The 25,854-nt window shown below is 37.3% G+C and overlaps 1 protein-coding gene across 1 annotated transcript; it reads right to left on the bottom strand.

The window, feature by feature from the left end:
* Positions 1-923: 923 nt before the first annotated feature.
* On the bottom strand, positions 924-25,582 carry LOC113046940 (ATP-citrate synthase). Its single transcript, XM_026208098.1, has 28 exons — positions 25,404-25,582; positions 20,415-20,593; positions 19,162-19,284; positions 18,321-18,383; positions 17,419-17,609; positions 15,885-15,964; positions 15,041-15,171; positions 14,059-14,177; positions 12,546-12,682; positions 11,708-11,769; positions 11,491-11,608; positions 11,228-11,382; positions 10,861-10,954; positions 9,238-9,379; positions 8,958-9,126; positions 8,740-8,844; positions 6,986-7,182; positions 6,802-6,883; positions 6,617-6,727; positions 6,368-6,495; positions 6,197-6,290; positions 5,948-6,102; positions 3,909-4,059; positions 3,680-3,823; positions 3,451-3,564; positions 2,460-2,542; positions 1,968-2,044; positions 924-1,876 (listed from the first exon to the last, which is right to left on the bottom strand). The coding sequence occupies exons 2-28, from the start codon at positions 20,571-20,573 to the stop codon at positions 1,782-1,784; spliced, it is 3,279 nt and encodes a 1,092-aa protein (XP_026063883.1). The 5' UTR covers positions 20,574-20,593; positions 25,404-25,582; the 3' UTR covers positions 924-1,781.
* Positions 25,583-25,854: the final 272 nt, after the last annotated feature.

Genomic DNA, 25,854 nt, shown 5'->3' with positions numbered 1-25,854 from the left:
CCAAACCTTTACTACTACTTGATTTCTCAATGGTATGGAATATTGAACAGCAATGCAGATAGGTTTTACTGCAAAAAGATTATTAAAGAATGCATCATAAAACTGTCATATCTGCAGACAGACCGATCCTAATGATATAGTTACGCTGAATAATTTGTTTTGCTTCTGTTGCTCCATGTCTAGTCACAAATAAGTGAGACCTTTAATAGACCTTAGTGATTTTCCACAACGTAAAACTTTCAAGTTTAATCGAGTTTCATCTTTTTATTTTTATCATCAGCTGAAAAATCAAAGAACAATCCCCTGAACTGAACGAGTTGCAGTATTATTCCTCACAGACTATTTTCCTTCCTCTCAAAAAATAAATGCGGCACATCCATGGAAAAGGTCCATCATCAAACAGAAGAGTTTTCAGAAAGTATATCATAATATATATGTGCGGCCGGCACTGACCGTAGTGTGACTGTTTTGAAATCCTCATCTGTCAGTGAATAGTGAAATGTCCTCCATTATTTACCTGTCCATCTCTACTCAACAACACCTCGAAAGATTCCTCAACCTGCAGCAGTCATTTTATTAGCCCCTAAAGAGTCTAATAGGACTTAACACCACATAATGATGATATTCTTAATTTAAGGCACACTTACAGACGGTCGTAAATTAAGAATGCCATAATTAGGTAGTGTCATCATTTGAAAAGATACCTTTTTTCCTGAGAGTGTACTGTAAGCTACAGTACTTTAATGATAAAATGCATTAGCACACTGCCATCTAGTGAGCAGTTCTTTAAAGATACCAAATGATTGTCACTCTCACACACACACACACACACTCTCTCACACACTCTCTCTCTCTCTCACACAATCTGCTTTAAAACAGAGTCCAGTCTAATGGTCATCACAACCGAGAATGAATTGAAAAGATTTTATTTCTATAATGAATTGTTTTATTTCTAACCAGATAATTTAAGCAAATATCAGACACTGAACTTTGTCATCTGTTCTTCATACAGCTGGACTGGCAGATGGACTGTAAACATTGTGAACTGTATGGCACGCTGCACATTTACAAATAACATCGGTGGCCAAAATACTTGTTTGATCTGTATGCATTAGTTGGTAAATATAGCAACTTTCTTTTTTCCTGCAAATTAGTTGAACTGACATTTAAGACGATTAAGACTTATAAACACAAAGCTATTGCTTGCTGTTATGCGCAGTGGATTATTGCACTGTGTTAACTATAGATGTCACTACTGACAACATACAACTCAAAATAATAATAATAATAAAAAAACAAACATTCACAGCCTAGCTATCAGGGCAGATTAGTTTGAAAATGACATTCTTTAAGTGCTTCTTCAAAAGTTCAGTTTACAGACAAGGTTGCTTAAAAAAATGACATGGAGATATTTCCAGCAACCAGGCGTTTTAGTTTCTAATCTAATTTCCCTTTTGTAAGCACACCGACATGACAAGCTGATTTATGTGTTTCGAATATACATGAGATGTTTACTACAGAAATATAGGATGTTTTAGGCTGTTTTCACAGTTTTCAAATGACAATCAATACAGGCATTTAGGTTATTGACAGGTTACAATTACAGTTTATAGCAGAAGAGCAAACCCTCACTTTTACAAAAAGATCACAAACACTAAAACAGGGAGAGAAGAACAAGTGTAACACACAAACACTCAGATTTCGAGGAGTGCATATACACACACATAAAAACCTCTTCTGCTTCCATAGCGGACAGGTTCAGTGAAATCTGGATTCTGTCATTACATGGTCATGTGTTCTGGAAGTACATAAGAAATATCATCCCAAGGATGGCGGTACAAACCCTGCTTCAGCCGCTTCTGGTCCAGATAATGACCTGCATGAAAAGAGAAGCTTGTTTAAATAACATTATTTCATAACAGACACAGTGACAGATATCTCTCTCTCTCACACACACACACACACACCGATGAATCCCATGCTGCGTCCCAACACAAAGATTCCATTCAGTGCTCCAATCTCCACAAACTCATCGGCCTCATCTCTGCACAACAGAAAGAAAGACAAGTGTTTGAGAGATCAGTGTTATTTTTGCTACCATTTACATGAAGTCTCAACTTTGCCAGTGTTTTAGATATTAACTATAGAAAATAATTTCCATTAATTGAAATGAAACTGAAATTAAGTAAAATATAAATATTAGGAAAAAACATGAGATGTTGTCTTGGCAGGTAACTGGAATCATTTTTGGTTGAAGTACTAAATTTACTAAAACTGAACTAAAAATAAGGTTGAACAGATAAACTAAACTAAAAAAAACTCAAAAAGCACATTAAAAATTGTTTAATTAAAATATAAAAACAATGATATTTATTAATATAAATTATATAATTAATTAAAATAAGTAAATATAAGTAATAACAGTCTCCTTTACACATCTTTTCTTCAGTTTTACTTACCGAGTAAAGCCGCCACAGTTTCTCAGCAGGTCCACAAATGCCACTCCAATGAAACCATCAACATTCAGGATAAGGTTGGGTTTCTGATAAAGAGAGACATTAAAATATAGTCACCTTTTTTTTTTTTTTTTTTAATATTCAATTCTCGCCATTAACAAACCATTAACTACGGCTTTTGCCTCAAAAAACACCGAATCTTCTGCTTAATAATAGTAAGTAAGGTAGTTGTTGAGTTCAGGTACTGGGAAGGTTAAGGAATGTATAATATGATAATGCAAAATATGTGCTTTATAAGCACTAATAAAACAGCCAGTATGTTAATAATAGACATGCTATTAAGCAAATAGTTAATAGTGAATTTTGGCCCTATACTAAAACGTTACCAAAATTATTAGTTATTTTGGTAACATTTTAGTATAGGGTCCAATTCTCACTAATAACTATTTGCTTATTAGCATGCCTGTTATTAACATATTGGCTGTTTTATTAGTGCTTATAAAGCACATATAATGCATGACTTCCATAATCCTACCCAATACCCTAAACTTAACAACTATCTTATAAACTAATAATAAGCAGCAAATTAGGATTTAATTGAGGCAAAAGTCATAGTTAATGGTTAGTTAATAGTGAGAATTGGACCTTAAAATAATGTGTGACCATTATTTTTATCTTGCAACAAACAGTGTTTATTTACTACATCAAATTAGGATGATCTAAATGTATTCATTGACACTTATTTATAGCTTTTATATTTATATCTCTCTCACTTTTCTGTTTTTCTTATTTTCCTTTTGAACCTGCAGTCACGTTCACAGTTGTATGGCGAGTTTTCAATGAGGAAATCAATAGTGGTTTCAATAGGAATCAATGCAGTCAGAAATTTGAATGACAGGGAGAAAGATTTCGCAGTGCATGTTTCTCACTGGGTTCAGTTACAATGTTAACACCAGGTGTAAATGCGGTCCAAGACACAGGCAAGTGTTCGTACCTTTGAGGTGGTGATCTTCTCCACCTCCAGAGCGTAGTCCAGCAGCTGAGTGGCAGGGAAGTGCTGTTTCACAAAGTCTTTGAGGATCTGTACCCGCATGTCGGGATTATTGATCTGAAAAAGTGAATTCATCAGTAAATCCAGCAGACCAACGTGAGAGAAGCGGTGTTAATGTTATAATATTCAACATTTTTGTTTACTTTTGAGTTTTGGTGTGTTTTGTACTCACCGATTTCACCCTGTGTCCGATGCCCATAATGAGTTTCCCATCCTTCTTCATTTTGTTGACAAAATCCATAGGCAGCATGCCACTGTCGAACGCCTTGCTGAACTGCTTAGCAGCTGCGTCCAGGGCACCTCCAAAACGGTCCCCCTAAACACAAACAGAGGCAGTGATGAAACCCTGCTCTTCTGCTGCTACACAGACTGTACTGTGGGAAAGTCTGTAGTTTTCTTACGATGGTGAGCAGTCCTGAGGTCAGGCTGGAGATCAGGTCTTTGCCGGCACGCGCACACACTATGGTGTTATGAGCTCCAGAAACAGCAGGGCCGTGGTCCGCCGTCACCATCAGACACATCTCGATGAACTGACAGGCATAGCGCGGGAGCCTGAAACACATCAATACAGAGAATGATAAAAGACAGATTAATAATTTTTTTATTTATTATTTCTTTAATTTGAATTATTACAATTAGTAATATTAATAATAATAAAATTTGTGGTTTAAAATTTTTCATGTAATTAATCACGTGTCGATTAATTGATCTAATTAATCACAAATTACATTTGGCTGTGAAAATACCATCAAAATTTAATTTAAAGCTGTTTTTTTGTTAAATGAGAAAATATTAAGTAGACATTATAAATAGTAGCTTTAGAAAAAAAAATGTTTTATTTGATTCAACATACAATTTATTACACATAAACGTTTAGGCTACAGTACAACAGCCTAACATAAACTATGGAACATAAAAGCAGATCATTTTTTCCATTCGTGCAATGGAAGTCATTGGTAACCAAAACAGCTTTGTTACCAACAATCTTCAAAATACCTTCTTCTATGTTGCACAAAAGAAAGCAAGTCATTCAGGTTTATGGGTCATTAATTCATTCGATTCGTTCAGATGGCTGATTCATTCAGGAATGAAGTAAACCGGATGAATAGGTCTTTGAGTCATTGGTTCACACGATTAGTTCAAAATGCGGAGTCATTCAGAAACAAACACCACTGTGTTGTTCAGAGAAACGCAACAATTTTGCCATGGCTTTAAAATCAATATTTTTGTTGGCAAAACTGAGCAAACACAGACAATATTTTAATAATTGAATATACATTTTTGTTAAATATTTAAAATAACAATATTATGTCAACAGTCATCTGTATGAAATATAAGAAGATCTACAGGTCTGGGGGCGGGGCCAGTGCGCCAAATGTAAAATATTTTAAAATCTTCTTTTTTTTTTTTTTAATATAACTAATTAACACGTTAACTTGCCAAGCCCTAATATATATATATATATATATATATATATATATATATATATAAAAGTTAACAGATTATTATCATGTTAACGCATTAATTAATTTATTAACTGCAACAATTATTTTATCGCTCATTAACAAAGTTTTTATTATTATTATTATTATTTTGAGTCCGTTGCTCACTGGCTCTGAATACACATACAGACAAACCATGGGTCACAAGAGGGGTGGGATGATGATGAGGAGTACTGGCTTGGGATGAGCATTTGAGAGCATTTGGGGTAGGCCTTAGACTGCAGCAGTGCTCACATTAACGCTCTCGATCAAATTATAATTTGACACAATAATACATGGTCCTCTTACAATATATTGCTTTACAGATCTATTGTTTTTGCTGCTCAGAACTGTTCACGCAATGCTGTACAATGATCTATATATAACTGAACAGTTATATACAGAGTGATCACTATAATAAAACGAACCAGGCTTTGTGGGTCAAACACACTCGGGCACAGTTAAGATTGCCTAGGGTGAGCAAACTTATTCACCCGTGTCCCGTACCCATGAGTCCCATCAAGTGTTGTCCCGTGCCACACTCTGCTGCGATGGGTCCCGCGATAGTGCAGGTCTCTAACAGGAATGTCTTTTATAATGTTATGATCGAGGCTCTGGACTCTGAGCATACAGTAAATTGTTTTTCTATAACTATAAAATATTTTCTATAAAAACGCCCTGGCAGCGGCAAACAGCTTTGGTTTTATATTTAATTTGATTACATTAAGGTTGTAAATTGAGATTTACAAGAAATATTTTAACTGCTACTATGTAAAAGGAACCCTTAAACCCTTAAAGTGTTTGCAAACCAAATGTTGTTCCACTCTTGTTCATATAACAGTACTTTTAAGTGAAAAAGTGGGTGATACGCTAGTTTTGAATTCATTATTGAATTTTTGCATAATGTGATCAATTGCAATATATATTTACTACTACTGCTAAACAACAGTGACACGTACCTCCTCTGGAACCAGAGCAGGCCGAGGGTGCCGCCCAGCCCGATCTCAGACTTAAAGACCTCAGTAATGGGCATGCCTGCATAAATGAGCTCCTGTCCTCTCTCATCACAGATACTCGTCATGAAGGACGCCGGTTTACGGATCAGACCCAACTCCTACAGAGAGAGAACAGAAGAGATGATGCCTAACCACCAGACAAGACTCTTGTGAGTGTTTGTCTTCAAAACGTATATAGTTGTTCATACTCACTCGTGCCCAAGAGTAATCCATCGGCACTGTGGGTGGAGGAAGCTCTTTAGCAGGCACAATCACACCATTGGCAACTAGATTATCATACACAGATCTACAGGATACACAAATATGTGGTTACTGATGGCCAGGTTAAGATGTTATATTCACATGTACACAAAGACGACATACTTGATGACATCTCCCAGCTCATCGAAGCTCTTGGGCACAAAGGCTCCTGCTTCTTCCAGAGCTTTGTTCTTAGCCACTGCAGTCTCCGACTCCTGGTTAGCACAAGCTCCGGCGTGGCCAAACTGGACCTGAACACAAAGAGCAGCATACAATTAATTCAGCTATTAGCATTTGAAATAGGTTAAACTCATATTAGTTGCTTGAATAAGTCTTTTAGGCACATTATATGCAATGCAACCGCTTGCGCACCTCAGATGAGAACAGGGTGGCGCAGGTTCCTATGCACCAGCAGACCACAGGTTTGGTGATCCTGCCTTCTTTAATACCGTTGCAAATCTTGTACTCTTCATTTCCTCCAATCTATGAGCGAAGAGGAGACCCATGAGTGTAATGCATGTTATAGTGTCTGTAAACGTCACAAATGGCTCACTCACCTCTCCGAGCACGACGATCATTTTGACTCCGGGTGTGTCCTGATACCTCAAAACGTGATCCATGAACACAGAGCCTGGATACCTGCAGGAAGGACACCCCCCGCAGGTTTAAACTCACATGCAAATCGTTTACAATGCATCAAACCACATGTAGTATTAAAGAGACGTTGAGTTGAACACAGACCGGTCTCCTCCGATGGCAACTCCTTCATAAACTCCGTCTGTGGTGCGTGAGATGATGTTATTGAGCTCGTTGGACATTCCTCCGGAGCGGGAGACGTAGGCCACACTGCCCGGCCTGTACAGCTTAGACGCCAGGATGTTATCCAGCATCCCACCTGTATTACCGATCTTGAAACAGCCTGGTTTAATACCGCCGACCTAAAACACATGCACACAACACAGACATAATTAATGACCGGTAATTAATAATAATATGAATAATATCAAAATATAAAATGTATAAAATTAAATGTATTTATATACACCAACACACACACACACACACATATATATATATATAAGCTTTTTATAAAAGCTATTTGTAAAGTTCTGCAGTCTCTGAGGGGTTGAGTAATTTTGATTGCAACTATATATATAACACGCCCCCACATCTCTACGTCACAATGTGGGAAGATTTGCATAACACCACCCAAATGTTCACGCAAAGACAGAAGGCGTTACTTGTGTTCACACTGTTGCTGTTGGTGCAATGTTGTGGAGACTCTGTGTTTTGTTGTGAAAGCAAAACTACTTTGTTTGGTCTTCCACAAGAGGACACAACTAGAAATCAGTGGTTAAGTTGTATTTACAACACTGTTCCAGAACAGTTCAACTCAAATATTCAGATGTGTGCAGCGCATTTTATGGAGGATGACGACAATTTCCTGTGAGAGTAGCCTACAATGCCAGTGTCTGTTTCTATAAAGTTCCAACTTTGCATGGACAGTCTGGCGCTTCTGACTCACAGTCTGTAAGAAAGTTTACACATTTAAAGAATTTGCCACTGCGTATTCAAACATGAGTTTTGAGCAGTGTAGAGCAGTGCTAGTTGTTTGTCGTTTCTCAGATACAGACATGGATTTATGGTTATGACGCGTTATGCAACACAACGTGTAAAAAGACAGTATAAGTCATTATAATCAGTAATTATGTCCCCACTGGATGCTACAAATCCTTTGTTTGGGTTTTATTAGTTTTGTCTTATTGCACCGGAACACAGCATCACAGTATGTTAAGGGGAGTAACATTTCCATCACACGCTTGAGGTATTCGGCAAATCACAACACACTGGACTGATGAGCTTTGTAAAAATCTACACATTTCAGAAGGTGGGTCATAGAGGAGAAACAATAATGTACAGTGTGCGGAAAATAATCTGTTTTTTGAATCTTAAACCGTATAAACACTTCATTACACCAAATACGCAAAATAATGTTCTTTTTAGTAACATCATATGACCCCTCAAACTAAAGTGGCAAATACACACAGGAAGTGCTCGTAATACCAAGTTTCAAGCATTGTTCAATTATACATCAAATCTATTTTTAGTTTTATATAACAAGTGCTAATATTTATAATAATAATTTTATATGCACTGTAGAATTAAAAAAAAATTTTAATTGTCCAATGTATATAGAATATAACATCGGACAGATGTAGAATATAACATCATTAGTTATTTAATAATTCATTAATAGATTACTAATATAATATGATATAAGATTATTAATATATTATATGATTAATGTGAATATGGATATTATGTTTATGATATTATATGCGTTTTATTTTTGTTATTTTGGGGAGGGGGGTCCTCTTATCATTGGCCTGTAGAGTACACACACACCTACCATTATTCCAAACAATTTGTCCTCGAAGCATACACACACAGCTACATGTACAAAAACCCAACAGAAAGGCAGTTTGGAGTCATACCGTTGCAGGACCAATGATAGTGACTCCCTTCTCCTCTGAGATCTTGATGATCTTGCGAGTCAAAGCCTCTGGAATCCCCTCAGCGATGATCGCTATAGTGCGGATCTGCATATTTAAAAAAAACACATGAACAGATGAACAATCAGACCACACTGATTTGTAAACATATCAGGAATAGTTCACAGCATCTCTAGAGTGATCTGATGCTGATCTCAGACCTGTGGGTACTGCATGGTCTCTATGGTGCTGTCGTAGGCAGAGCGCAGGGAGGCAAAACTGATCAGCACATCTACTTCTGGATGTTTCTTCATCGCATCAGCCATGTTCTTATAGACCGGCAGCAGGATCTCCTTATGACCCCAGTAAAACTTCTGCTTATGGTCTCCACTGATATAGAATACAATAATGTGACTCAGTTTAACAGTTTCCCCTCCTAGACAATCACTCTATAATGACTACTGTCCCATACTTGGGTTTTAAATGCAAGATAAGACTCACGTGAAGGGGTAAACCATGGCTGCTACTGACGGCTCCTGACGAGAGCACACATAATCGAAGTCCAGCATGCCCTGCACTGCACGCGTCTGCATCCCCCACACTATAGACTTGGTGTGGTCACTGAACAGAGTGGTGCTTTTGGCTACACAAATAAAGACAGAAGGACAAAGAGAAAAAAACAAGATATTCAACATGTTAAAGTCAGTCACAGCAGGCTAGGTTTTCTGAATATATTCATGATATCAATGCATTCAGTACAGTGTCATCAACCAAATTTGGCTACACTTTATTTTAGGGTGTCCTCATTACAGTGTGATTATATGTTTGAGTACTGAGTAATACTACTTGTACTTACTATATGGTTAGAGTTAGGATTAGGGTTACTTGCATGTAATTATGCATAATTTGTTGTTATTATAATAGTTAGTAGATGTATCTTGTGTAACAAGAACACCATAAAATAAAGTGTTGCATCAAATTCTTGCATTTCTTGTTATCAACCAAATGTTATGAGAAAACAGCATTTATGCAGAACAACAGAACTTATGCATAATATAGGCTTTATAGTATTGAATTATTCTAAACATGGCTGAAAAGCTGAATTCAACAAAGGACGGAGCCTTATAAAGACCTGGGACTTTACTCCTTATGAGCCTCACTTGAAAGATTGTGCCATACATATTTTATAAGCCAGAAGCCTCTGGACTCAATTGTAAACATGTAAAATGTAGAAATTAACAGAACATGCTGCAACAAAAAACAAAACAAAAAAAACAATACATTCAATAAATAGTTGAATGTTTAGTAATATGTCACTGTTGCCATGCAATGTCATATTAATAAAAAGTGGCCCATCCAGTAGAAGTGAGAATCAGAATAAACCCTTTTATTATCTAGGGAAACCCATGACCATATGTTTCCCCAACATGCCCTGGACAGGATTTTTTAATTGCCTATCCACCCTTTTCTTCCTTTAAAAATGGGAGCAGCCATTTATAATTTTTATGGGTCTGGCTTCAGGTCACTTCCACGTCCAGCTATTTTTAGCTGTAAATAAAATTATGCATTTATGCATTATTTTAATGCATTGTCTTTACTATAAACAAACTGGTTTGTCGTGCACACAGTTTTACCGTTTACTGCATGTTGTTATTCCTCTCATTATTTCCCTATAGCTGCTAATGAACTGAGTCTTGCCTATAGGCTTACTACTTCTGCGTTGCAAAGGTTTTGGCTTTGCATTCCCATTGACATGCTCTCTACAGTCCTCATACCTTTTATGCATGTGCATTTGCATTGCTTTAAGCATTTTCTGTGTATGTCTCATGCCATGATTGCTCGAATATGTACAATGTCTGCTGCACGCTATTGGTCAAACTACAATTCAGTCACCTGCAGCAATTATGAAAAGAGTATGAAAACAGCACCAAAACCCAGACATTTTAGTCAATGTACAAATCCCAAAAAGGACATGTTCAGGAAAAAGATGTCTGGTCAGTCACCATGTATTAACATCGTGTCAATGACACAAGGGCCTGTAGGAGGCGCACCAGCCTACCATAAATCTCTTCCATTACTGTGACTATTGTCTGCTTGCGGGAGTGTGATCCCATTTGTACCAACCTGCAGGAAGTCCAGCACAAGTCTTTTGAGCTGATGAGTTTTCTGCTACAGTTTTGACCTCAGAGAAAGAGGCCGATCTGGAGGAGGCAGGAGTCTGAGAGCGAGAGAGAGAGAGAGAGAGAGAGAGAGAGCAGAAGAAATTTTGTTAGTCTTTATGCTGACACTTACAGTCTGGTACGAGCAGCACATTAAGATGTGATCTCTAAAAGCAGTGGAGAAAGACTCAACAATAAGAAAGTTCACTTCACTGAAAGCCCTGGATCATCTAATGGCACGCTTGAGGCTCTGAGAGGTTTTTAATGCAAGCCCACTTAAAGTAAGACTCCCACGCACACACACACACAAACACAGACAGACACACACTCACTGTGGTACCACCGCTAGTGTTGAGAAGGAAGTTAGCGGTGTGTGCGGCGACACGAGGCTGTGTGGCGATTGGACGATGACCTAGTGCCATTCCCACAATGGCAGTCATGTGGGTTTCAGTGCCAAAAACATGAATGGGGATACCGGTGGTCTTTCCTGCACACACACACACACACACACACACACAAAAGACATGAACATGAGATCAAGTCTCAAAGCTTTGAGTTTATTTACAATTACAAATGTGCACATGCACAAACTCACCAACTTCCCCCATCACTCTTAAACCTTCCTGGTAGTTCGGGCCGCCGCGACGAACAAATATAGTGACCTCATGCTCTTTCAGAGGGTTCTGGTAATCTTTGATAGCTCTGACGATACCCTGATAACATAGAGTGTGTGTTACAAAATACTGACCTGTGCTAATGCAGACAGATGGCACAAGTGCACATGCACGGCATGAGGGACTCCATGATCTAACCTTGAATGTTGCTGCTACGTTAGTGAAGTTGGCAATGCTGCCTCCAATGATCAGGACTTTACCTACACAACAGAAAAGAACAGTGACACATTAGAGACCCCAGATACAATATACATAAAGCAGTGATTCTTCACTTAGGGGCGCTTCTGCCTATTTTAGGTTTTTTTAAATCAAGTTTTCATAATCAAACTTCAACATACAGAATAGTTCAGGTAAGTTTCAGGTAACATTTATCCGGTGCCATGGAATATGATCATGGCCTTGATTAAGCCATCAGTAGATTTTACCAAACAGAGCACATAAAAAATCATCCTACTGTACATTATAGTCATGACATCTTTCACTTCCGGGTTGGAAAAAAGGTTAAGACTTGAGATTGTCAAAAGTTAGCTACCAATCTAGTAACATTGAATAAAAAAAAAAAAAAGAAAGATTTCTCTGAATTAAAATTGTTTGGTAATCACAACAGTATTGATGCTAATAAATACTTCTTAATATAATAATAATAATAATAATAATAATAATAATAAACATTAGTATTATGAATACTATTGTTGTTTTAATAACAAATACAATACACATTTTTATTTTTAATATTTATTTTAATATGACAAAAAAAAAAATGTAAATATACATTTTATATAAATTTCTCATATAAGGACAGTGGGACGAACCAGAACAAAAATGAACAACTTTAATTATTTTCCACTAGTATTACGTGATGAAGTGTAAAATATTTTACACATAAATAACAATGAACAAAAAAAAACACTTCAAAATAATTTTATGTGAAAGACTAATAAAAGAAAGTTGGACTTTAAGAGGGTGGTGGACGTACCCTCGGGGTGTTTCTCACGGGTCATGAGGGAGAGGATGGTCTTGGCGTAGTCATAGGTTTGTTGCTCACTCGGAGCACCTGAATACTCTCCGTAATTGGCCAGCTCATTGACTCCGCCCAGATCACAGATTGTGTCACTACGAGTGAGGGAAAATACTGCATGTTAAAACTATTTGCTCTAAGGATTTCCGTCATAAATATTCCTGACATATTGAAATCCAACATTACAAAAAACAGGAAATGGAGCAAATCAATATCATCCAGTAAATCTAGCATCCGTTTTATTTGTTCACGGTTTATTTGTCTGTTTACAGGCATTAAAAAGGAAAGCATTTGGTTTCTTGATCCTCTGCTCAACTCTCAAGATGACAGCCTGTACACATCCTAATTAGTCTCACAACGCTTCCTCTCGCTCCATCTCCTCCCTCCATCAGGGAGAAGGACAGATGCAGTGGTGAAAGATAAACCTCTAGATGACTGTTATCAAGCTTGGATGGGTAATGTCATTAGCTCTCAGCGTCTGGCTCTTACAGGTATCTGCTTCATCTCTCGGTCCACGGAGCACACGAGTTCTGCTCTGTACATCAGCATCTTCCTTCAAACGGTCTCTTACTATGAATACCACATTACAAGTTACTCTTAAGATTTAGGATTTCATCTAGAAGTGAAAATCCAATCTGGAGGACTTTCTTTCTGTGTCTTATGTCTTAGAGTTTTCGTCCAAACAGTCCGAGTCAATGAGGTCCAGTGTTGAAAAACAAACATTTCTCAAAGTATTTTCTGTGTTTTGCAAAAGAAATAAAGTGCTACAGATTTGGAATGACTTGGTGGTGTATAAATAACTGAATCTTTCATTTGTGGATTAAATATCCCTGTAAATTTAGAGTTACAACAAAAATTAAGATAACCCCATGATTTACTCACCTATATGTGACTTTCTTCTTTCAGACAAATGCAATCAGAGTTACATAAAAAAAATATCCTGGTTCTTCCAAGCTTTATAATGGTAGTGAAGGGGTGCAGAGATTTTGAAGCCCAAAAAAGTACATTCATCCATCATAAAAAGTGCTCCACTAGTCCGCTAGTGACGGATGTGAAAGTGAAGATGAGAGAGCAAAACAAAACACCGGTCACAAATTAAAAGCACAAAAAAAGGATATGTAAAGAAGAATGTCAGAGGATTTCAATACAAGCCAAGAGGAGACTTTTAACCTCTAACTTTGCTTCTGGAGCCGTGTGGAGCACTTTTTACGATGGATGGATGCATTTTTTTGGCCTTCAAAATCTTAAACCCCATTCATTGCCATTCTAAAGCTTGGAAGAGCCTGGGCATTTTTTTTTATATACAACTCTGAATGTATTTGTCTGAAAGAAGAAAGTCATCTATACCTAGGATGACTTGAGGGGGAGTAAATCATGGGGTAATTTTCATTTCTGGGCAAACTATCCCTTTAAGCAGAGTAAGCATTCATACATCATATGTAAGCTAGTCTAACTGGTGAGTGACAGGTACCTGTAGACGACAGAAGCTCCGCCCCCTGCCACCATGGTCCAGATCCGTCCGCGAGGGTTCAGGAGAGTCAGCTTGAGGCTGGCGCCACTCTTAGCGTCTAGATCTGCTATGTATGCCTCCTACAGGAGTGTTAGGAAAAGGTTTGTGTACTTACTATACCTCACATCAGTGGCTAAAGACGACAAAATCTGCTGTTTAATTTAATGTCTAAAAAAATATTTTTAATTCCCCACATAGCCAGGTTTGGTTCAAATAACATGGTAAATAAAAACAAACAAGATTACAAAGTTTATCTACTAGTAAAAGCCATAACACGAGGAATATAATTCATATAAACGAAGCAGAAACTCATTCGTTTCTGGTGTGCATCATAAAATGTCTTGTGGACTGTGTGTTGACCAAATATTTAATGAAGCCAACACTGTTCCCTGTCCAACCCATACGGACCAACAACCAATTACAGCAGCACATCTGACAGAAGGCAAAAGAGTGTACTATAGGTTATTTATTAATACACCAACTCTGATTTTATTCCAGTCTGTTATAACTGCTAGAGTATCTGTGCGTGTGAGAGACCAATTAAACCAGTCTTCTGTCATTTAATCACCGCCTAAAAACAAACTGCCAACAATGACGCAGCGCAGAAGACACGTCACTCTCTCTCTCTCTGCACGTCTCATCGCTGTATAGTAGTCTGTGTTTGGTGAATGAATGATTTATAAAAGACTACCTCTAATTAATTATTCAATCATATTTTTATAGAAGTAAGCAAACGCAGCAGAAACAGAACCACAAGTGTCCTCTAATGAATCAACAACACTGATAAAGTTTTGATAAAGGCAGGGAGTTCCTTCCTGTTCCTTGTTGGGCTTACTGATTAACTCATGCAAGTTAATACTTCGATAGCATATGTCACTGTATCACTGAAAACGTACGATATTATACAACAGAGTACACATCTGCATGTGATTTTGATTGTTACCTCAGGATAGGCCTCTCTGCCGAAGGGAGGGGGAAACTCCACATCACCCCACTTGGCTTTACACAAGTAATCGGCTGTGGCATCGATTTTAGCAGCCATGTCCAGCACATACACGCCATCCTTCGTGACCACTGACAGACAGAGAAAGAGCGTTTGTTCAACAGTTTCAACATCAACTTTGCTTTTTTTTTCTGCTTCAGGCAATAATGTAATGTACATTCCCACTGAATCCTTTATTTAAACCTTGGCACAAAGTATATTATTCTTGAGTCATGCATTTCACTTGATGACTATGCGATTATGTTTTTTTTTTTTTTAGTGAAATACTATGAGAAATCATGCAGACAGAGTGTATTTTCCAACAGACTGAGAACATGTGAAGTGATAAAAATGTGATTTATATAGACAAAAACACAAACAGGAAGATCACAGCAAGTTAGAAAGAGTAACAGATGTCGTAGGGCACACAGGGATTATTAATTAGTGCCCTTTGAAACCTCTCCAGTCACCATCAAACAGCATCCATGTTAATTAATTAGCCTTCGTTTTCTCAAATTAAACCTTTCCTCAAAACATTCTATGATTTTATTTTGACACCGACTTTGGGCAGAGTTCAGCTTTCAGTTATGAAGGAAAATAAGCAAATAGTGTCAAAATAAGATTTGTTCTGCCATCTAAAAGTAATGAGCAACCTTGTAAAGAACCGGAAGTGGTTTGTCTTTGGTGTCTAAGAGTGAATCAGCAGTGCCAAGACACGGGGAAGAACTGAATCAGAAGTGCACAGTTGACGTCATCTATAACACCCCTCAACCGGGGTGGGATGGGACCACTTTCTGTGACTTACCAAGAGGGTTGATCTCCAAGTACGTAAAGTACAAGTCTTCGTACAGGTTAAACAAGCCCATCAGGAAACTAGTCAACATCCTGCAGAAACAAACATCTCTAAATAATATTCCATTAACAGAATATTAGTGTTACATTACATATTATGAATGTGATAAACTGACACAAATTAAGTAGTTTAGTTAGTTTCATCTCATCCCTGACTTCACACAAAGTAAATATGTGGATTTGTACATGACAGTTTAATGAGTGTTTGAAGACATAAGACTTTTAAATGTTTTGGAAAGTCTTTATGTTCAAATAGGGCTGCATTTCTTGTTTATATCAAAAGCAAAGTGAAATAGAAATCTTTTGTAACATCACTGATGTTCCATGCCAAAACTATTAAAAAACATGAATATATATAAAAAAAAATAAAAGATTACATTATTTTATTTTTTTCAGTACTGCCTGTCCTGATGCTTCTGTAATATTGTACAGAAATCAAACTAGAAACAGACGGACTGTGAACTGGTTACTGGTGTGAGCCGGAGCAGCTGCTGTTCGAGGTAACGAGGGAAAACTGAGGGAGGCGTGAGGGAGGAGAAAATGAGACCATCATCCGTCATCCACCACATAAAATAATAAACTGTGACGGTCCATAGTCCGGAGAACACAAACTACAGACAAGACACGACAGGGAGACTGAATCACTGGAGGAAGAGGGAGAACTCGTGGCATGACAGTAAATCAGAAAATACACTCGCTGAAAGATGACAAAAGGAGATCGAGGAAGGGAAAACATATATTTTATGCCACAATATTTGTGAGAGGGGGTTGCATGTTGTTTTTCAAGATGTAATCTTCATAAAAACACTGTGTGTGTGTCTGGCTGAGAATAAGAGTGAGAGAGGAAGAATAAAAGAGATGGATGAATAGAAATATAGAAATAGAGGTGTGTAAATGCAGTCAATGTCAGCCGAGATGGAGAGACCAGGCAGAACGAGATGTCAGTGTACTTGTGCCATCAAGAACACAGATGGGGTTTATAGATGTGAACTGAGTAATACTGGGGCTGGGAGGAGACGGGGAACGGGGAAAGATTTCGTTTGTGTAATGGATCAAAGTGCCCTCAACACAGCACAGCTGAGAGCACCTGGTTTACTTGTTTGTCCTCTCTTCCTCTCCATCAGGCTCATTATTTTGTTCACTGTTATCTTGTCTTGATATGAAGGAAGACCAAGAACTGCCTGCAGCACCTCATGTACGGGGATGCAGAAGTGACCCTCAAGGGGGGGCATTAAAATTATGGCTATATTTCCCCTAGAGTGGTCGTTAAAATGGCAAAGGAAGCTGAATCAGCACATAACATAAAAAGGGAGTTTCTAAACAGATTTTTAATCTGGATTCTGAAGAACAACTGACAGAAAATACATTTGCAGACCAGCATAACAAAGAAGTGCAAACACCTCAGCACAACACAAAAAAAGGCTTAATAAACTATACACAAACTACAGAGGAGTGTAATATTGATTTGTTTAGCTTGTCTGACTCACTCTTTCTTATCTGCAGGGGCGTGTGTGAGGAGCTGACTCTTGACTGTGTCCGCACTGATCTTCTCATCCACTCCCAGCAGGAGTTTGAGGGCTTTAGAGTCCACGTCTCCTACATCCACACCTCCCTCGTGATGGAAGAGCATGTAATCTCCTTCACGTGTGGCGTAGATACAGACGTAAAACTCCTCCTCCTGAGGGAAAGTCACAGTTCAGCGATCTTACCGCTCACTTCCTCATTTCTGCTCCAGCAATGTCTCGGATAGTAATCCATTAACATACATTTATCATAAACATTTTACAACCAAGGAAATAATACAACCTCTACCATAAAAAAAATACATTATCAACAAAATTGTTAAGAGTAATAATAGCTGTAAAATTATTATTATTATTAATTTATTTAACAATAATTCTGCATCTAACAATTTTTATAACACTATATTATTTTACTCATTTATTGGAACAATTTATTAATAATAGCAGTAGTAGTAATAATAATTTTATATTAATTTATTTAAAAGAAAATTCTGCATCTAACAAATTGAATATACTATATTATTTGACTAATTTATTGGTTATAAAATAATAATAATAAAAACAACTGTATAATTTTTATTACTATTATTATTAATTTAACAATAATTGTACATATATTATTGATTTAATTATATTTTATATATATTATTTTACTCATTTGTTATTTTTATAATTAATAATTTGAACTAGAAAATTAATGAAAAAATAAAATGCATGTTATATGCACAATTAATTGCAGCTTTTAATATTAATAATAATAATAATTCTAGTAATTCTGCAGCTTTTATTATTATTATTATTATTATTATTATTATAAACCATTTTATTCATGTACACAGCAGATTATATTTATTGGACGGGCTCACCTGTTTGTGGGCTACGAAAGGCTCAATCAGGAAGTTTTTGAGGATGCCTTTAGCGTTCCCCACCTGAGAGACAGAGAGATTCTCATTGTTAAAAATTATATTTGTATAAGGCTATCCATAAGGGTTAAACGTTAGAAATTGCCTTTGGTCTGAATCTAAAAGCTTCTCCTAATGAAAAACACAATGAAAAATGAATTATGTAAGAGGCAGAAGAGAAAAAGGCCAGAGATGGGAAGGAGGAGGTAGAGAAGTGTTCATACAGTCTACAGGCTTGTGTTAAGCACCAGTGACTGGACCTCAGGGTTCAGGGACTCGCTGAGACAACTGAACCATTTGATGACACACACACACACACACACACACACACACACACACACACACACACACACACACACACACCAATCACATTTGTGCTGCAGTCAAAACAGCAGGCCAAAAGGCCAGTTGATATAAATCAGCTAGAAAGGAAGAGGAAGGCTAGGTGACATTTCAAAGAGAGAGAGTGTGTGTAAAATAAAGAAATGAGAAGGTGGGAAGACAATGTGACACTCCCTTGAAAGAGGTAGAATGCACAGAAACTATGGCCAGTCTAGAAGACGAAAGACAGAGAGAGACCTTGCAGAAATAACCTACAAAGAATATGTGCAGCATAGACCAACAAAACACAAAAGTATTATAAGAAGAAAAAAGTCTTATTCTCAGCAGTATGTTTCTGGGGCGTGACATTTAATATATCGGGCTACATAAACTGCAAACATGCAGAACAGATAATGTGGACACAGCAAATGCAATTTACACCCTTCCAAAGGGATAATGCCAATGAAACAAAAGCTACCGTTACCATTGTCTCCTTCATAAGGCGGGCTTTGAGCCATTCTTTCACCCCGTCCAGATCCAGGTTCACACCCACCAGTCCCAGCTTTCCTCTGCGCTTGATCAGCTGATCCGGCTTAACCACCAACCGCTGGACAGAAACATGGAAAACACAGAAACTATCATATCGATTCTAACTTATGATGTGAAGCTTTGTACTATTGCAAAAACAACAACGAATGAAAAATAACGAGAATTTAAGAAGTGTTGCCAAGAACCAAGGTTGAAATGTCTGTTTCAAACATGTCTGCGAGATCTGGAATGGTCTGAATTTTGGCATTCAACTTTTCTTTGTTTTAAAATGTTAAAAATCCTCAAAAGGTTTAAATGAACGTGGTCACAGGCTCTTGGAGTCCACCTGCGTGTTAAATAAAACTTCTAGATTCATTTTTAGAAACACAAACAGAGGGCTGGAGGACGATCAAAAGTCATGTCATGATTTCCTGATGAAGCCGGTCTCAGTCACTGACTAAAGATAAAGGAGAGGGACAGAGAGACATGAGTCATATCTAATATCATTATACCCTCTGGCTCCTCCATAAAGGTGATTAAGTGCTTTTTCAGCAGGAACTGTCACTGTACGGTCATTAGAGACATTCTGCTGCGCTCACTTTAGCTATCATAATTGATGTGCTAGTCAAGCAGCATACTAACGAACGCGATCCTCTCCCTCCAACATCCTCACGTCCTCTCTGTACCACTTCTTTCACTCATTTACCCCTCAGCGGAGTTAATCTTATGAATCTAACTGGTTGAAACCGCTGGTAAGATTAAAATAATACTTTTATAGGATTATTCACCAATCATTTACTGTATTTGTATTCATGTACTGCAATTAAAAAGTACATTTGTTACTGATTGTTTATATTTTAGGAACTGTTTTATAAATATTATTAAATGTAACTGTATTTGAAGATTTTTTTTTTAGGAAAATTCATAATATACAGAATATATAAAAAGTTTTTAACATGTAATAAAAAATATACATAATAAATCATTTAAAAAAATACATTAATATTCCACGTGAAGATTCAAAGACTAATGATAAACCAAATGATACTAATGTCCACGTTGCAACAGAGTTTTATAACGGTGTCGGAGATTAATTCCACCTGCACTATTCTTTCATTACTGGCCTCACTGGCACAAGTCATCTTTGGTCACGGTGTTGCATCACTAGGCCGGTGAAGTTTCACCTCAAGCCCAGATCGGTCGTCTTACCATTGTCAGTAGCCAGGGGTGATCCTGAACCAGTCGCTCCCAGTCGGTTTCTGCCGTCACGTTAGCATAACGAAAGCGGTTCTGTACAGCGGCTGTAGTGCAAATGTGTTTGTAAAGAAGTTCTTTCCCCGTCTGCTCCGAGATGGCTTTGGCTGACATGGTGCTCGAGGACTAAAGCACTGCAGAGAAAGACACACAGCAACTCATTAAACATCAGTCAGTCGCTTGAGAGACATAAATGAACCGCACCTCTTACAAACTTACAACGCCTCAGATCAGTGCATTAAATAAAAAAGTTAAGACTAAATAAATAAATAAGGCTATATAAAATACATACATATATACATAAAATAAATTAAATAATACTTCTTTTGTGACACATTTCGTTATCATGGTTCAAAAGGCCATTTATTAGATAGATTAACAAGTTACTGACCTTTGCACCACAAATAAAATTTATACAAGTGTATCAAGTTTTTAGTATCTATTTAATGTATGAAACATAAAATAAATTCAAGAAGCCAAGTTACTTCGTCCATTCTGCATTACCCAGGAAACTGACACTAACACCTCTGCTAAACATCTCAGTGCTTACATCTCAATAGAAGACACAGACACAAATATTTAGTAGAAACTACTATTTTCCATGCATTTTCGCTATATTACATTTTTCTTTGTTTATCCGCTGGTCTCTCTCTCGCTCTCTTTACCTTTCCCTAAATCAGGAAAGGCAGCTAAAAATAGGCTTGATGCTCACCCTGAATTGATTAGCCCTGGACTTCGTGCTGTGTTCGAGAGCAACATCCAATTACAGTCTGACTGACATGATAGAAGGACAATCAGGTACATCATGAACATCTTGAACCAAAAGAAAACCCATCCAGACAGACGGTACAGTTTGAGGTACAGACACCTATATAACATGAGGTACAGGCCTTTATGACCAGTTTCACCAAATCTTAGTAAACCAATGGGAGCTTGAAGTTATTATTTCCATTCTTTCCATCAACAGTGACTCAGTGGAAAGCTCTCATACATGAGTGCATTTGTGACTGGCTGAGGTCGCGTTCAGATGACATCAGCGCCGCCTGTCTGAACCCTGGTGGGACGTGCAGAGGAACGAGAGTGCCAAGCTGTCAGTCGGGTTAACATAGGCTGTCTTTGTTTAAGAAAAGACCAGATAAACCAGTCGGCAGAAAAAGACAAGAACCAACCGTCTCAATCGGTATTCAACACCAAACTGTGTGTAGGCTGAAACCACACACACACACACACACAACACGAAGAACCAAAGATACAAACCACGAATACACTTCCATTCAAAAGATTCATTTTGTTATTGTTGTTGTCAGAAAGAAATTACTACTTTTATTTAACAAGATCACTTTCAATAAATCAAAAATAATAATGATTTACATTTCAAATAAATGTTCTATTCATCAAAGAATCCTTACAAAAACTGGTCAGTTTTTCCACAAAAATATTAAGCAGCACAACTGTTTTCAACATTGATAGTAATCAGAAATGTTTCTTTAGCAGCAAATCAGCATATTAGAAGAATTTCTGAATTAATTTATTTTTTAACAAATGAAAAAATGTAAACAAAAATAAAACTCTAAAAATTCATTCATTCATTCAATAATTGTTCAAGCTCTTGTTCTGTCCAGGCTGGACTAATGTAATGCCCTCTTGGCAGGTCTTCCAGCCAGTTCTATCAAACCTTTACAATTAATCCAGAACGTGGCAGCAAGATTAATTTTAATGAGCCGAAAAGAATACACGTCACACCTCTGTTTATCAATTTGCACTGGCTTCCAATAGCTGCTCGCATAAAATTCAAAGCATTGATGTTTGCCTACAAAACCACCACTGGCTCTGCACCCGTTTACCTAAATGTATTACTTCAGACTTATGTGTCCTCTAGAAGCTTGCGTTCTGCAAGTGAACGTCGCTTGATTGTGCCATCCCAAAGAAGCACAAAGTCACTTTTACGGACTTTTAAATTAAATGTTCCCTCCTGGTGGAATGACCCTTTATTTGACCCTCTAACTTTAGCACTCACTATTCTAATTCTATTCTTAAAAAAAATATAATAAAAAAAAAATTATATATATATAATTTTTTATATAGACCTCTAACACTATCTTGCTCTATTCTTTTTCTATTCTATCTGCCTTTTTTTTATTTATTATATTATTTAAAAACCCTTGCTACATGTACTGTGTTTGATCTAACTGAGACTTGCACTTGTATATCATTGCTCTTTTTGTTGTTTTAGATTGCTTCCACTGTCCTCATTTGGAAGTCACTTCAGATAAAAGCATCTGCTAAATGACTAAATGTAAATGTAACAATAGCTATATTTTCATGGCAAGTTGATTAAACTATTTAAAAAAAACAACAACATTACAATAACATTTTTGCTAAAAATACCAATTTTTTTTTTTCAGTTTTCCATTTTAAAAACATCTATATAACTATTAAACATTAAAATCACTGCCTTCAACAAACATCCCAAAAAAGGCCTGAGAAACGTTTATTGATTTGTGGATAAAATTACTAAGTAATACAAATTAAGAATGCCATTTAATCTTCCTTATGCACCTTGTTTTTCACTGGTCCTCTTTTGCAATGGGAATGAAAGTGGATGCATTTGGCGAGGAGAACAGAGTGTTCAGTTACTGTAGAAGACAGTCCAGTCCTTGACCCGGCAATCAACTAATGAAGAGGGAGGAGCGCTCCACCCCCAGCGCCCTCCCTGCACATCACCCACCCAACTCACTAGAGTGCTCTTAATGCTCAGACTGAAAAGAAAGCGTCGCATTCAAAGACTTCTGTATTTAGCATTGTTCTGATAACGAGACACACACACAAACACACACAAGGTCTCACTCACACATGGCTGTATCAGATTTGACATCCAGCATCACTGCAATCATCGGCCAGCAGGAAGTGATGAGTCATCATCGCACTGGCCATATTGGACTCACAGACCAGTGATGTAAAATAAGTTCAGCAAAATAAAATGCCACAGAAAACCAAGACAGGTTGTGAAATTGCCCCCCCCCCCCCAAAAAAAAAAATGGTTACATAGTTAACACCCTAATATTGGTCTTTAAAATGCTTTTATACACTGTAAAAACTATTTTCAAAATAAATTAAAAATAAAGAAGTGTGTATTTTGGAGTATGTATAGCAAGAAACTACAATTCCAGTCTTTCTACTTCTAAATGTCATGTTTAATTCAAGGTGTTATTTGCCAGTTATTTGTAATTATTTGTGTGAAATTTACCAATTTCTAGGTGAAAACGGTTTGCACACTAATTGTTTTTAACACCTTGAGGTCTACTGCTTCACATCTCTTACAAAATTTCCTACTGTGACCACTGCATGAAGAAAAATACCATACAGAAACATTGTTTCAACATTTTAATAAAAAAAAAAACTTACAACTAGAATTTTGACAGCTTACACTGACTCACCAAGATACCATAATAACTTATCACTGTTTTGGGATAGTAACAATAACTATTGAGTATTTACAGAAACAAAGGTTATAATGGTTCATTTTTGTAAGATGAATAAGCAAAAGAAAAACTACCAGTGTATCTCTAGATTCAGTGGATAGTCTCAGTTACAACAATGGATGTGTCATATACTTTGCTATATGACTGACAGTGCTGCACAGTGTTTTATTAGTATTGATCGTAGTGCACACAGAATGACAAATGACCTGATCTGACCCCATTCACAGTGGTACGGTGAGAGTAATACTGCTGTACTTTTCAGCTGCATGCACACACACACACGCTCATTCTGCAGTGCACAGCTGGTTAAGGACTTGTGCGTGAAACAAGTAGTGATGCAAACTGATTTATAACTGCGTTTCGCTCGCTCACAAACCATCAGTGGTATCATTCATCACATTGGAAGGATGTGAGGAGGTGCAGGGGGTTTCACAGTAAAGATATTGATCTTATCACACTCCTAACCCAACACATTTATCTGATTCAAGGGTGTATTAGACCGGTTACATTTGAATAACGCTAAAGACCAATTTGCAGTGTTTATGACAGGCGTTATTAAATCCTCACTGATCTCTAATGCATGGACGGATCTTCATTATTTAAGCTCAAGCTTATATAATGCTTCATCCAAAATATGACTGACTTTCAGTGTCACTAGTAATTATTTACAAAACAAAAATTTGAATCCCTTAGCGATTAGTCAGTATAACAATGGAAAAGTTAATAGGTACGACTGGGATAGTGACTTGTAGCAAGAGAATAAGTACAAGTGATTAGTCACAATACACAGTACACTGGTGACTAATTGAATCACTCACTAATGAAAATACTAGCAGTGTGCAAGTGCCACATTTAATTTATAGCAACTTGTAAAAGCAAACAAATAATAATAATATTATATATATATATATATATATATATATATATATATATATATATACACATACATACATACATAGGTCAAAATTTAATTACATACTAATAAATTAAAATACAATATTAGTCAAATAAAATAAAATACTAGAAAGTTAAGGAATATGTTTAAAAGGCCTGCATTCGTGACAAACATCTCGTCTACAGCCTGGATTGTAATTCACTAAATGGGAAATGAGCTGAATTCAGTTCATTAGTTTTAGTGCTTCATCTGTGTTTTGTTTCGTTTTGAAGAACATAACAAGCACCTCACACTTCCGTGTACGTATCATTCATTTAAAATCACAGGTAAAGACCAGCAGAACCGGTCTCTTTACTGGTCTGTCATTCACGATCAAAATTACAACAAAGCTGTGCTAGAGTTCCTCAACGTGATCTATACAGTCAGTGTTTTGAACAAAAAGAGCTGCGTCACTGTACGTTTTGTATTCTCTGTTGCTTATATTTCGTTGTGCTTGCAAATGAGAGACTGTTTTCAGTATCCACTGTTTGTATTATTAGTGCGCTAGTAAGGTTTTGAGCCACTTACCGGTCTATGTACTCTTAACGACAGCAGGTTTTGTCCTTTCAGGGAGTTCCTAGTGCACTGAGTCTGTCTGAGAGAGTTGACAGGCGAGATGTGGTTGCAGGAGACACTTTTTCTTCCAAACAGACAGCGTGGCTGCTCCCTTCCTCACTCTGAGCTCAGGCTTTCCTGTTTTCTCTACGCAGACATCTGACGATGGCCTTGGCTGATCTCTTCTGTCTCTGATTGGCTCTCGCCATCCGCTGTGATGCGAGGCCACGCCCACTCGAGCAGTGCACGATTCATCGGACCAGGCTTTCTGCCTCAGCCGGCCAATCAGGCTGCGTCATCGGGCGTTGAGCAACGCGCCTCAAATGAACCCCATTCAGGACTGAAAATGACCCAAATGTGCAATGTGGACTGAGTTTTGGAAAGTGGCGATTTCTAAAATTAACTGTCACAATCAGTTGTGACC

The sequence above is a fragment of the Carassius auratus genome, chromosome 28 (genome assembly GCF_003368295.1).
Source record: "Carassius auratus strain Wakin chromosome 28, ASM336829v1, whole genome shotgun sequence".
NCBI lineage: Eukaryota > Metazoa > Chordata > Actinopteri > Cypriniformes > Cyprinidae > Carassius > Carassius auratus.
This window is presented reverse-complemented; position numbering and strand designations above follow the sequence as displayed.